Source organism: Acanthopagrus latus, chromosome 21 (genome assembly GCF_904848185.1).
Source record: "Acanthopagrus latus isolate v.2019 chromosome 21, fAcaLat1.1, whole genome shotgun sequence".
Classification (NCBI taxonomy): domain Eukaryota; kingdom Metazoa; phylum Chordata; class Actinopteri; order Spariformes; family Sparidae; genus Acanthopagrus; species Acanthopagrus latus.
The window spans coordinates 27826726-27841071 of NC_051059.1; the positions used below are offsets into that span (position 1 = coordinate 27826726).

Here is a 14346-nt window from a genome sequence, read left to right on the forward strand (position 1 = left end):
TTTTTTCTGTCAACCGGTGCGAATCGTCATGCATTTTTACCCATTATTAATCGCGTCACGATGCATCGTTACATCCCTAGCGATGATAACTACCTGGACTTGAACGTGACAAAAACCAAGGAGTTACTTATTGATTTTGGGAGGAACCCTCCTGATCCTGCTGCATGCACTACTCATGGAGGAAAGGTAGAAATTGTAGAGATGCACAAGTATTTAGACGCAATTTTTGACTATAGACTCAAGTTTGACAAAAACACAGAGTCCATTGTTAAATGGGGCCAACAACGTATCCATCTACTGCAGAAGCTGAACTCTTTTAATGTTTCTAAGAGCATTTTATGTAACTTCTGTCATTCTTTTATTGAAAGTCTGTTGACATTTTCTTTTACTTGTTGGTTTTATGGTCTATCTGTGAAGGAGAAGAACTGTGTTAGCAGCATTATCAAAGTCTGTTCCAAGATCATTGGAATTCAGTTTACAGACTTAAGCTCCATCTGGAACAAACGAGTTACCCAGAAAACCAGAAAGATCTTTAGTCATCCAGACCACATCCTGGGTCAGGAATTCTGTTTGATGCCCTCAGGGCGACGTTACCTTGCTCACTGAGGCTGCAAACTGAATTGCCCTGCGGGGATTAATAAAGTTGTTTTAACTGAATTGAATTGAAAAAACAGACTGAGTGTCTGAATACTGACTTTTGGTCAGCTCTAGTTTCTGCTCAGACTAACAAACAATGTCTCTTATTTTAAAAGGAATTCTTCCACCCACTGATGAATGTTTTTGTTCCTGTTGGAAATGAATATATTAAATATTAGATCAACAATTATGTGTTACTGATGAACACAGCTAACATACAGAGAAACACATCATTTGTCAGTTAAAGTGATCAGTGATCATTTTATCCTCCTATTTATCTTCTGGGTCAAACTGTCGTGTAGCGCAATGATCTCACACAGAGAATTCATCAGTTCAACTCTTTTGTGTTTGTGAGTTTTTGAGTCCACAGATGGTAAATGTCATAGACCATCCAGCTGCAGTTTAACAGTGTGTGACTCCCTCTAGTGGATGTTGTGGAGTATTGTGTTGTCTTTGCTCCAAAGGTTTTTGTACAGAGTTTTGGTGTTTCCTGTCACTGTGGGCTGCAGAGCACAGTAGTACACAGCAGAGTCAGACAGCTGAAGCTTCTGGATCTTCAGAGGAACTGAGTTTGAGGTAGAATTCACTTTGGATGAAAATCTCTCCTCATATTCCTTCTCTGTGTTCCCCGCACCAAACTGAGAGCAGCTCAGCATGAATTTGGGGCTGTTGTTTCCATCCTGTTTGTACCAGAAGAGATAATAACCTGGGTTACTGGTCTCAAATGTGCAGTCCAGTGTAACTGTGTCTCCTTCAGCAGCAATGACATCTCCTGTTGGCTGGATCACTCTGTCTGCTCCTTTACACTCTGAGGAAGTAGAGAACATGCAGAGGAAGAGATGAATCAATAAAGATGATTGATTAAAGGAGAACAATCAGTAGGTTTAAAGAGTAAACCAGACTTAAAAGTCAACTTGTTGTGTTTTGTGTCTCACCACAGAACAGAGCAGCAAGAATAATCCACAGCCGATGTTCCATCTCTGCAACAAGGTTTAAATGAACAGGAGAAACTAGCTGCTGTTCAACATTCAGTGTGAGAGTTGTTCTCTTCACAGCAGCAGTTATTATTGACAGAATGGTTGAACACAGAGCAGAAGTAGTGCACCGCCTACTGGATGATGTCGCCCTCTAGTGGAGGTAAAAAGTTCAGAACAACAGTGTGGAAGAAAAAAGGCTTCCAGCAGCTTGTCAGTGTGTCAGCTTGTGTTTTTGTACAGAGTTTTGGTGTTTCCTGTCACTGTGGGCCTCACAGCACAGTAGTACACAGCAGAGTCTGTCACTGCAGCAGAGGAGATCTGCAGATACACACCACGTTTTTCTTCAGACAGTTTAGCCGAGAACTTTGTGTCTGATTTTAAAGACTCTGCAGGTCTTGTAACATTCAGCCCTGAGATGTAGAGCAGGAACTCTGGTGGTTTTCCTGGATATTGTTGATACCAGAAGAAATTATCATAGCCATCAGCTTGTTTGGAGTATGTGTAGGACAGAGTAACAGTGCTGTCTTCTAAACTGGACTCTTCATTCTTGACTGGACTGAGTTCTTCACAGCTGACACCTGAAGGAAGAAATAACTCTGTAAATTCCTGATGTAAATATTTCATCACTGAAGCTCTTGTAAAGTGAATTATACCTACCTGTTATTGTGAGCAGAAACAAAGTGACAGACAGACTGAAGTTCACTGACAGCATCTTAAAGATCAAGACAATCTGTTTTTGTATGAAACTCCACAGTGAGAGTTTGTCTTTTCTGAACTTGAGTCTGAGTTTCTCTCCTCCCTTAATCCCTCCCTCCTTCCTCTCACAGCTCTGACAGATAGTGTGTTTGTCACTGCTGTGCTGCTGTTATTCACTAACTTCCATCATTTCCATCTGGTAAGAAGCAGCTGATGAGGTAACACTGATTTACAGCTGACAGCACAGGTGAAGGTCCTGACTCTGCTCAGTCTTTAATCTGACAATGTGCTCCCCTTCACTTCCACATGACAACCATATTAATGACTGATTGGAAACTTGTCTCAAACAATACTGTTCACATTATTGTGTCCCATGTGAGGACCAGTCAAATCATGAGAGTCCTGTACAAACATAAATCACCTACAAAGATGATTTTCAGCTCCAACCAGGAAGATTGTTTCCATCTGTCAGACTGTCTCTTCTGAAGTCTCATGTTTGATCATTATTGTTCATCAATCAGTCTGATATTGTTGGTCAGTTATTTCTTGTGCCACCTATGTTACAAATAGTTTGATTTATAACCTGGATCTTATATATTCCAACCAGGGTGAAGTCAGTTTCAGGTTGGATGTTGGACAGACATTGTCTCTGGATCCAGCAGCGTCAGTTTGTCCCGGTGTTGGCAGTCAGAGGACGTTAGCTGACGTCTGAAACACAGAGGTTTCACTCAGGGTCCGTCAATGAATTACTGTCTGACTGAAACAAAGTTCATGTTATTTTCAGTACCTTCCTGCTGGCTTGACCTTATTAGTGAAGATTATGGAGACAAATGTACATGTCATTATTTTTTACTTTCATTTTTAGTTTCTAATATTAATGTTGTCTTTAGAAAACTCAGCATGTTTTATCATTTGTTTCCAGGTCACATGACAAAATGCTTATTTGTCATAGTAATGATAACATTTAGTTTTGATTTTGCATCAGTGGGTCACATGGCATGAACTCTACTGAAAGGAACGCACATTTATAATGAATTTTATTCATGACTGAATTATTAATGTGTATAACTTAATGACAGCAGGTGTGTCGTCATCATCCAGAGAGGTAAAACAATTCATCGTTGGTTTGGAGTCACTGTGTTAACAGCTGTAACCACAGTGACTGTGATAAAACAGGAATTAGCAGAATCCATCTGATATGAAGCTGTGGTTTGAATACCACTTCCCTCCTCTTTGAAGAGTAGTCAGATATCTGTGTTCAGGTTTTTGTACAGCCTCTTCTACACTTTGTATCACTGTGTTTCTAGAGCACAGTAGTAGAGAGCTGTGTCTGCCAGGGTTAGCTCTCTGATGGTCAGGCTGGTTGATGTATCTGATGTTTGAGACTGATATCGATTGTTGGGAATATACTCAGTTGTCACCCTCTTTGCTCCTTTCCAGAGTATAAACTGAGGAGCCTGAAGGTCAGAATGATGTCTGTACCAGTAAAGCCTAGGATGCGAATAACTTGTCTCATATTGACATATGAGTGTGACAGATTGTCCTTCTCTTCCACTGACTTCATCTTCTACAGGAGAGATGCTGTCTCCAGCTATTAGTCCTGGAAAAAGTGTAGAAAATGAAGCCATTAGACTAACATTGTTCATGAGGCTGAGAGGAGAAGACAGTGGAAAATATCAAGTGTACAGTGTTACTCTGTGCTCCTTCACAGTCACATACAAACAATATCATTCAATCAACATCCATGCTGTCAATCTGATGAAAACATGAGCAGCATTGACTCTGTCAGAGCAAAGACATGAGAAAAGTGATGAAATCCAGGTTGTGTATATGTGGTTAATGCAGCAGGTTCAACACAACTTAAATTCCTGTTGTGTTCCAAAACTCACCTGTAAAGTGACAGAAGAGTAAAAAGAAGTAAAGCAACATGTCTTTGGATTTCTTAAAGCCAGACAGACAGCAGATGAGCAGTGTTCTTCCACTGCAGCACAATGAGGAAGGAATGATGTCATTGGTTGAGTTGAGGCTAAATGGGCGGGGCCAATCAGCTCTTCACATTATTTATTCACTTCAACTCAACCAATCCATTTCTGTCTGTTGTCACAGCAGCTCTGTGTGGAATCTTTATTGGTTGATGTTTTGTTGTATTTGTCATCAGTCCAGTGACACTGGCTCAGACTGTAATGGGTTCATGGTGTGTGACTCCCTCTAGTGGATGTTGTGGAGTATTGTGTTGTCTTTGCTCCAAAGGTTTTTGTACAGAGTTTTGGTGTTTCCTGTCACTGTGGGCTGCAGAGCACAGTAGTACACAGCAGAGTCTGTCACTGCAGCAGAGGAGATCTGCAGATGAAACTCCTTTCTGTTCTTGTCATGTGAAACAGACAACTTCTCTGTTTTGTCTGAATATTCTGCCATGAGAAGCTGTGGAGATGAACTGGACTTCTGTTGATACCAGTAGATGTAGTCAGCAGAGCCTGAATAGTTGCAGGACAGAGTCACAGTGTCTCCTTCCACAGCCAGCATTACATCTTTAAATGGTTTCACTAAATCCTCAGAGGATCCTGAAAGAACAAACATATATTTCACTGTGACATTTGTATTTCTTTACAGTGAGTTTAGTCAAATAAAAACTTGATTAAAGTTGACTCACCAGCATGAAACATGAAGATCATCATCCAGATTAAAAAGAGCTGCATTATCTTCAGCTGTAGTGAATGAAGAACAGAGAGAACACAGCAGCTCTTCACTTCTAAAATGAAGCCTTTCATATTCAGTTGTGTAGCTCCTCCTCTTGCTGTGGTCTGTTTACATTCAGGCTGATGGAAGCTGGAGAAATGACAGTGATGCTGAGTCATCATCATCCAAGACGGTCACACTGAAGGAGGAATCTGCAGAAAATTCACTCACATCAATCAACTGTCTGATGAATTGAAATCTGACAACTGTATTGTAGTTCCTGGGCTCTCTTCCTCAAAGGTGTCAGCATGTAGTTTGATGATAAAAGGATTCTGTGTGGAGGCAAGGCTGGGTGGAATGATAGAGCAATCTTTATTGAAACAGATCTCAAGCCTGCGTCTGATCCAGAAGCGGCCGCTTGCTGGTATTCTCAAATCTATGGCAAAAGCAATGCCAAAATGCTTCTCCCTCTGTCCTTTCAGAAGTCCTATTGAGCCTTCGATCTTAGGAATCCTACAAGTACACCTACAACTACAGTACGCCCACTTCTTCTAGTTGGTCACTCTGGTAAATTCTCCAATTGAATTAAAGAGGAGTTCACCTGTCTCCCTGCTCATCTCCCATAACTCATCTAACTTGGCTACAGTCAACATCAGGTCTTGTGGGTCCCCAAAATGACCCAAATGGGTTCCCTATCTTTCTACAGGAACATCAACTTTTAGGCATCTCCCACTATTTGCCGTGCAGGTCAAACTCAGTTTCAGTACTTCATGGTGGTCTGGCTGCCTGCTAACTTTTGACACACTCACAGGTAGAAACCAACTCCTTGACCTTCACTCACACAAGGAAAACCAATTAGTCACTGTTGACTCTAAACTGAGTAGATCAGAATGTGTTACCATCCAGATCCTTCTGTATACTGCAGAATTTTACTACTGACACATTCCCATGGGATAATCCAAGTCTTTATTTATCTTCAATTTACTGACATGATCATGATGTCACAGCTCTGTATCACATCAACATCAACAGCAGATGGTCCCCACTTTCTCAATTATAGTAATTGCTTCATTTTTGACCACACATACATAAAATACACATGGATGTGTTGGGTAACTTCCCCTCTCAGTCATGATGTTAAAGCACAACCAATAGCAGTAGTAAAAGCAGCAGTTTTTCCCGCCTTATTTACAATCCCAGATTGTATCATCACAGCCAGCTGAAGTTTAACAGTGTGTGACTCCCTCTAGTGGATGTTGTGGAGTATTGTGTTGTCTTTGCTCCAAAGGTTTTTGTACAGAGTTTTGGTGTTTCCTGTCACTGTGGGCCTCACAGCACAGTAGTACACAGCAGAGTCTGTCACTGCAGCAGAGGAGATCTGCAGATGCATTTTGGTCTTATCATCACTCACTGTCGCAGACAGTCTATTGTTTTTTTCATTTTGTGTTCCCAAGTGAAAGATGAGCAACTCTGGTGGTTTTCCTGGATGTTGTCGATACCAGTAGAAAGTTTCTTGGGCAGTTGCTTGTTTGGAGTATGTGTAGGACAGAGTAACAGTGCTGTCTTCTAAACTGGACTCTTCATTCTTGACTGGACTGAGTTCTTCACAGCTGACACCTAAAGGAAGAGAAATACTTTCATATTATGTTAAAAAAAACTCAAAAGAAATGAACTGCCTTCAGAAAACATTAGAATTGAACTTGACAGAATAAAAGCATAATGTAACATACCTGTTATAATAGAGAGAAACATCAGAGACAGCCCATAATAGTCCAGTGACAGCATGTTGAATAAAGGTAATGTTTGTGGTTTGTGTATTGAACTCTGCTGAATATGGAAGTTCCTCTCTCTTCTATAGTTCAGTAACAGCTCAGCTCCTCCCTGAATCTCTCCGTCTCCTCTTAGATCTGTATTCTCACCTCTTCTTCTTCCTCCTGGTTAACAGATTGAATTCAACCTGTTTGAAACCAGGAGTTTGGTTACTCAGTTATTGAAGAAGTGAAACCAGGTTTTTCTCCTTTGTCTAAGCAAGTCTTTTTGGTGCCTTTCTTTTGGTAGACGTGACATGTGTGTCAGTGGTAACTTGACCAGAGAATGAGACTGTGTTGTTTTCACTGGTAGGTGAGGTCCAACATGAGAGTGACACTGTGGACTGGTGTGTTTGTTAGACAGCTTGGTTAGATACCAGGGTGTATTATTCCAACACTGTACAACTTCAGTCAGATGATAATTAAGTAACAGCTCATTGTCAGATTTTATACCCAGATGATGAGCTGCTGAACCTGCTGAACATCAACAATCAGCTGATCAAGATTTAATTTCAGCTGGTTGACAGAACAAGAGGAGGACCTCAAAGTTTCTCAGTTCTTGATTCAACTGATTACATGAAGGTCTGAAATAATATTTCATTTCATTTCATTTCATGTTCCATTTATTGGACATGAAAGTTTAAAAGTAACATTAAGTTACAGGTAAACGGGCCTGACTCAGTTTAAAAACTGGTTTCCAGCAGGTTCCATGTTCTGCAGAACATGGAACATAAACCACAGTCATGTCACATCAAGACATAAACACATTTATTGGATATTAGCAGAAAGATACAGACAAATAAGAACAAACAATACAGAGAGTCTGAACAGTACATAAACAAGCAATGAGTGCAAGTATGAGTGTTGAGAAGGTTTAGTTTGTATGTCTTCTTGAAATATGTGTTAGATGGTAAAGTTCTGATGTGATGTCATTCCTAATTGTGGTGAATGTGTGAAAGAAGGATTTCCGACAGTAATTGTTTTTGTATGCAGGGACTGGAATGAGAGCCTGTGAGACTGATCTAGTGAGGCACACTTATCTCACATTATGTGTTTGGAGAAGTGCAGCAAGTGTTGGTGAAGTGCTGTTTTGAATCTGAAAATAATATGTAATAGCGTGGCTGTGTGTGTAATTCTGAAAAGTCAAGGCGTTGGAGCGTTTGAGTGCAGTGCAATGGTGAAACCACTTTTAGAGGTTACTGTTGATCTTAAGCGCTCGATAATACAGACCCGGTATGTGTTCAGTAAGACAGTAGGAAATTGTTGAAAATACAGTTGCGTGTAGGTACATTTCAGAATCAGATAAAGACAGATATGATCCAATCGTATTATACACATAAAGTTTCTGAATCAACTTATTTGTTAGTTTAGAAATGTGCTCACAGTATGTAAGATGTGAATCAAGTGGCACACCAAGATATTTGGAGGTCTTTGTAATGACAAGATCTTGACTTGCAAAGGTGATAGGATCAGTGAAGGAAACACATTTTCTGGGAGAGTGAAAGTACATTCATCCAGTTTTCTTTACATTGATGGTCAAATGCTTCTTTTTCAACCAGTCATTTAAGATCTGAAGATCAGATGATAATTTGGATTTTATGACATTAGGATTTAGTCAGAGAGAAAAATCACAGTATCATCAGCAGACAGTAAACATTTTGAGTATTTGCATACTTGAGGGAGATCATTGATGTATAATAAAAAAAATGAAGGGTCCAAGTATGCTGCCTTGTGGAACACCCATATCACAGACTACAGGTTGGCATGATGCTCGATCAATTTTGACAACTTGCGACCTGTTTCTCAGATACGAAGAAACCATTTCAATCACAGATGAAGACAGTTTAACAGAGTGAAGTTTATTAAGCAGGATTTGATGGTTCACTGTGTCAAAAGCTTTAGGAAAATCACTAAAAAGTAGCTCCAGTGATGTGACCTTTGTTCAGAGAGTCACCGTACATATAATAAACCAGCTGGAAACAAACAGTTCTCTGTCATGAAGCTCCTCTGCAGTCAGTAGGAGGAGACTTGTATGTCAAACTATCTTCATTTTGTCACATCGTGGTGAGGTTGTCTTGTCTTGGTATCTGTCTTGTGAACTTCCTGTTTTATTTTGAAATTAACTCTCCTTTCGTTTCAGGTCACTTACCCTTCCTCCCGTGTCCATGGTCTGACGTCATCCCTAATCCCTGATTGTTTCCACCTGTGAACCCCTTCCTCATGTGTATAAAGTCTGCGTCTTCCCCTGTCTCTGTGCCAAAGTATTTCGTCTTTATGTCGTTTACCGAAGCCTTTGATCACAGCATTGTTCCACGCCTTGTTGAGAGATTGAATCATATATGGTTAAGTATTGTTCATGTTTTATTTTCTCTGAATTTTGTATCCTCGAGAAGAGTGATTTTGATTTGTATTTTCTGGTTAGGATTTTGAGTTGAAGTTTGAAGTTTTACAGCCTTTCGTTTTCCTCGTCACGAGTGAATTTTTGTTGATAACTTTATTAAGAAAGAGTATTTAATTTTCATAGCCTCTGAGCTTCCTCTTCGGAGTGTTTTTTGTTTTGTAAATTTTGATATCTATGTACATATTTAAGAACAGTGTAGGTTTTCCTCCTACGGGAGCGTTTTCAGTTATTCTGTGTTTCATGTTGTTTGTCTTGTTTGTCTCGCAGAGTTTCATAGAGTTTTATTTGTCATTCTCGCTGGAGAGTTACAAAAACAGAATAATAAAACTTGACACTACTACTGCCATTTCCGCATCTGAGTTCTCTTTTCTGCCCGAGTCTGACAGTATACTTTGGCCAGCAATGGACTCAGCGGAGGCAGAACGACTCGCCGAAACGCTGCGGACCCAGGAAGCTCGATTGAACCGTCAGGAGGAGTTCCAGACCGCCATGGCGGCCAACATGGGACATCTCTCCTCCCAGCTACAAGAGCTTATCGGACAACTCTGTCGACAAAATCCAACCACGCCAGCTCCACCCTCTCCAGTCACCCCGGAACCACCAGCGACTTCCGGAGGAGCTTCCTGTAAGCTGGCGCCCCCCACGAAATATGCCGGTGAGCCAGGTCTTTGCCGAACATTTGTGATCGACTGCTCAATTCATTTTGAGTTTACACCACAAGCTTTCCCCTCAGAACGAGCTAAGGTGGCGTTTATGATATCTCACCTGACCGGACGAGCCAAAGCTTGGGCTTCGGCCGAATGGAGCCGCAACTCCACGGTATGTGAAACTATCACAGGATTTCAAACGGCTTTAACTAAAACATTTGACCCGGTGAGTTCTGACAGGGAAAAGGCCCAGGAACTAAGTACCTTGAGGCAAGGTAGAGACACTGTGTGTGACTACGCCATTCAATTCCGGACACTGGCTGCGGAGAGCGGATGGAACAACGCCGCTCTCTATGACACTTTCTTAAAAGGTCTCTCAACAGATATCCAGGATTTATTGGTGCCACTCGATCTTCCCTCAAGTCTGGATGCTCTCATCGCTCTTGCCATACGCACAGATAATCGTCGCACACAGCTCCGGAAACACCGCGAAGGGAGACGGGGCGACAGAGAGCGATCGGCGACTCCACAGGAATCAAAATGGCCGACAACGCACCGAATCGCCCCAGAGAAAGTCCAGACACGCGCTGACGAAGAGCCCATGCAGATAGGACGCGCTCGATTATCTCCTGAGGAACGCCAGAAAAGACGCCAAGAAGGAAGGTGTTTTTATTGTGGAGAGATCGGTCACCTCGTCAGCTCCTGTCCTGCTAAGAAGATACCGGTGGTGAGTGCTAATCTGATTGCTAAGTCGACTGTGCGTATACTTACCCAAGTTAAGTTAAACGATGAGTGGAACATGAAAGCGCTGATAGATTCAGGAGCAGACGAGAGTCTCATGGATTGGAACTTGGCCCAGACATTACACATTGATTGTGAGCAGCTAGCTAAGACCATTCGAGCGCGCTCTCTCAATGGAGCAGACATTTTCATAATCACTCACATTACCAAACCTATAGAAATGGTAATTGGTCCTCACCACGAAAAAATCCAGTTTCATTTGTTCCACTCCACCTCCCACTCGTTGATTCTGGGACAACCATGGCTCTTTCTACATAACCCTCACGTCGACTGGAAAAGCGGTCAGATTAGAGAATGGGGGGAGGAATGCACTAAACGTTGCTTGAATGAACCTGTTACCGAAATAAATCTCTTCTCCACTAACCCTGTCACAGACCCCGAATACCCGGACCTGACCTCAGTCCCGAGCTGCTACCACCATATAAAAGAGGTATTTAACAAAACTAAAGCCTTGTCTCTCCCTCCCCACCGTCCGTACGACTGCGCCATCGACCTGATCCCCGGCTCTACCATTCCCAAGGGGCGACTATATTCCATCTCTGGACCCGAGAAGAAGGCTATGAACGATTACATCTCTGCTTCGCTACAAGCAGGACTCATTCGGCCATCTTCATCACCCGCGGGAGCGGGGTTTTTCTTTATGGGTAAGAAAGACGGATCATTACACCCATGCACTGATTATAGCTCATTGAATGACATTACCATTAAGAACAGATACCCTCTTCCTCTGATGACATCGGTCTTCGACCAGCTTCAGCAGGCGAAGGTGTTTACCAAACTCGACCTTCGCAACGCATATCACCTGGTCAGGATCCGAGAGGGGGACGAATGGAAGACCGGGTTTAACACTCCCAACGGACATTATGAATATTGTGTCATGCCATTCGGTCTCACAAATGCACCTGCTGTGTTCCAGGCCATGATTAATGATGTTCTTAGAGACTTCTTGGACCAGTTCGTTTACGTCTATTTGGACGACATCCTGATTTACTCCTCAGACATTACCACACACCAAGCTCACGTCACCCAAGTTCTCAAACGTCTTCTGGAACACAAACTGTATGTAAAAGCTGAAAAGAGTGTGTTTCATGCCGAGACTGTCTCATTCCTGGGCTTCATTGTAGCCCCTGGAAGAGTTCAGATGGATCCGGCTAAAGTTAGCGCTGTAGCCGAATGGCCAACCCCCGACAGTCGCAAGAAGGTTCAGCAATTCTTAGGATTTGCAAACTTTTACAGGCGATTTGTCAGAGGCTTTAGCGCGACAGCTGCTCCTCTCCATGCTCTTACCTCCACGCAGGTTCCTTTCATCTGGAATCCCGAGGCTGAAAGGGCCTTTCAGGAACTCAAGCATCGCTTCACTACAGCCCCAATCCTCACCTTACCGGATCCTCAAAGACAGTTCGTGGTGGAGGTGGATGCGTCGAACGATGGGGTAGGAGCTATTCTCTCTCAGAGATCAGAAAAGGACGGTAAGATGCATCCTTGCGCCTTCCTGTCACGACAGTTGTCACCAGCCGAAAGAAACTACGACGTTGGCAACCGAGAATTGCTAGCTGTCAAGCTAGCCTTGGAGGAGTGGCGTCATTGGTTGGAGGGTGCCGAGTTACCTTTCATTGTCTGGACAGATCACAAGAATCTGGAATTCATTCGCAAAGCCAAAAGATTAAACTCTCACCAGGCCAGGTGGGCGCTTTTCTTTAACCGTTTCTCTTTTACCTTGTCTTACAGGCCGGGATCCCGGAATGTAAAACCTGACGTGCTGTCCAGACTGTTTGATCCCGAGCCTAAGACCAAGCAAGCCGAAACAATCCTTCCACTGAACTGTGTGGTTGGAGTGGTGACTTGGCCCATAGAAAATGAGGTAAAGCAAGCTAACGGTGGAGCCCCGTCACCTCGTGGTTGCCCCGACAATCGTCTGTATGTACCCGCTGAGCTACGACCACAGGTGATTCATTGGGCTCACACCTCGCTGCTTTCATGCCATCCGGGAGTCAAACGTACCATGTATGTCATCTCTCGGAGATTCTGGTGGCCGGCGATGGAGTCGGAGGTCCGGGAGTACATAGAGGCGTGTTCGGTCTGTGCCCGCAACAAAACATCATCCAAGGCTCGCACAGGACTCCTACAACCACTTCCCATCCCATCCAGACCATGGTCGGATATCTCCGTGGACTTTGTTACTGGGCTACCGGTCTCGCAAGGAAATACCACAGTTCTCACAGTGGTAGATCGCTTCTCAAAAATGGTACGTTTTATTGCATTACCGAAACTACCATCAGCTAAAGAAGCCGCAGAAGTCATGATGTGTTCCGAATCCACGGATTTCCTAAAGACATTGTTTCGGACCGGGGGCCTCAGTTCATATCCAAGTTTTGGAAGGAATTTTGCAGTCTTATTGGGGCCACAGCCAGTCTGACGTCAGGATACCACCCAGAAGCTAATGGCCAGACCGAACGCCTAAATCAACAACTGGAAACCGGCCTCCGATGCGTGGTTAACCAGAATCCCTCGACATGGAGCGAACACCTGGTCTGGGTAGAGTATGCGCATAATTCATTACCAACATCTGCTACTGGTATATCACCTTTTCACTGTGCTTTTGGTTACCAACCACCCCTGTTTCCAGACAATGAAAGGGAGGCGTCGGTACCCTCCGCCTATGCCATGGTTCAGCGCTGTCGTCGAGTCTGGGCAGCAGCCAAACAGATCCTCATCCGTCAAGGAGATCGAGTAAAGAGATACGCCGATCGGAAGAGACGACCTGCACCAGATTATCGACCAGGACAGAGAGTGTGGCTCTCGGCCAAGGACTTAAATCTTAAGGGATCATCCAAGAAACTGGCTCCACGCTTTGTAGGTCCATTCCCCATCACCAGAAACATTGGTCCAGCAGCAGTTCGACTACGCCTGCCTCGGTCCTTACGAGTACATCCCACCTTTCATGTGAGTCAGATCAAACCAGCGAAAGAAAGCAGGATGGTGTCAGGAGTCGGCCCTAGAGGGGGGGGTACTGTCACATCGTGGTGAGGTTGTCTCGTCTTGGTATCTGTCTTGTGAACTTCCTGTTTTATTTTGAAATTAACTCTCCTTTCGTTTCAGGTCACTTACCCTTCCTCCCGTGTCCATGGTCTGACGTCATCCCTAATCCCTGATTGTTTCCACCTGTGAACCCCTTCCTCATGTGTATAAAGTCTGCGTCTTCCCCTGTCTCTGTGCCAAAGTATTTCGTCTTTATGTCGTTTACCAAAGCCTTTGATCACAGCCTTGTTCCACGCCTTGTTGAGAGATTGAATCATATATGGTTAAGTATTGTTCATGTTTTATTTTCTCTGAATTTTGTATCCTCGAGAAGAGTGATTTTGATTTGTATTTTCTGGTTAGGATTTTGAGTTGAAGTTTGAAGTTTTACAGCCTTTTGTTTTCCTCGTCACGAGTGAATTTTTGTTGATAACTTTATTAAGAAAGAGTATTTAATTTTCATAGCCTCTGAGTTTCCTCTTCGGAGTGTTTTTTGTTTTGTAAATTTTGATATCTATGTACATATTTAAGAACAGTGTAGGTATTCCTCCTACGGGAGCGTTTTCAGTTATTCTGTGTTTCATGTTGTTTGTCTGGTTTGTCTCGCAGAGTTTCATAGAGTTTTATTTGTCATTCTCGCTGGAGAGTTACAAAAACAGAATAATAAAACTTGACACTACTACTGC

At 43.0% G+C, this 14346-nt stretch overlaps 1 long non-coding RNA gene and 3 gene segments (V, D, J or C); 1 reads left to right on the forward strand and 3 right to left on the reverse strand.

Moving 5' to 3' along the window:
• Positions 1-927: 927 nt before the first annotated feature.
• Positions 928-1766, reverse strand: LOC119011724. The segment is given in 2 exon segments: positions 928-1444; positions 1572-1766. Coding segments are annotated over 2 exon segments (429 nt in total).
• Positions 1767-1807: 41 nt separating this feature from the next.
• On the reverse strand, positions 1808-2590 carry LOC119011731. The segment is given in 2 exon segments: positions 1808-2191; positions 2271-2590. Coding segments are annotated over 2 exon segments (414 nt in total).
• Positions 2591-4280: 1690 nt separating this feature from the next.
• Positions 4281-6214, reverse strand: LOC119011722. The segment is given in 2 exon segments: positions 4281-4870; positions 4960-6214. Coding segments are annotated over 2 exon segments (564 nt in total).
• Positions 6215-8790: 2576 nt separating this feature from the next.
• Positions 8791-14346, forward strand: LOC119011736. Its single transcript, XR_005072263.1, has 2 exons — positions 8791-8862; positions 13671-14346. It is a non-coding gene; the product is annotated as an uncharacterized LOC119011736 (long non-coding RNA).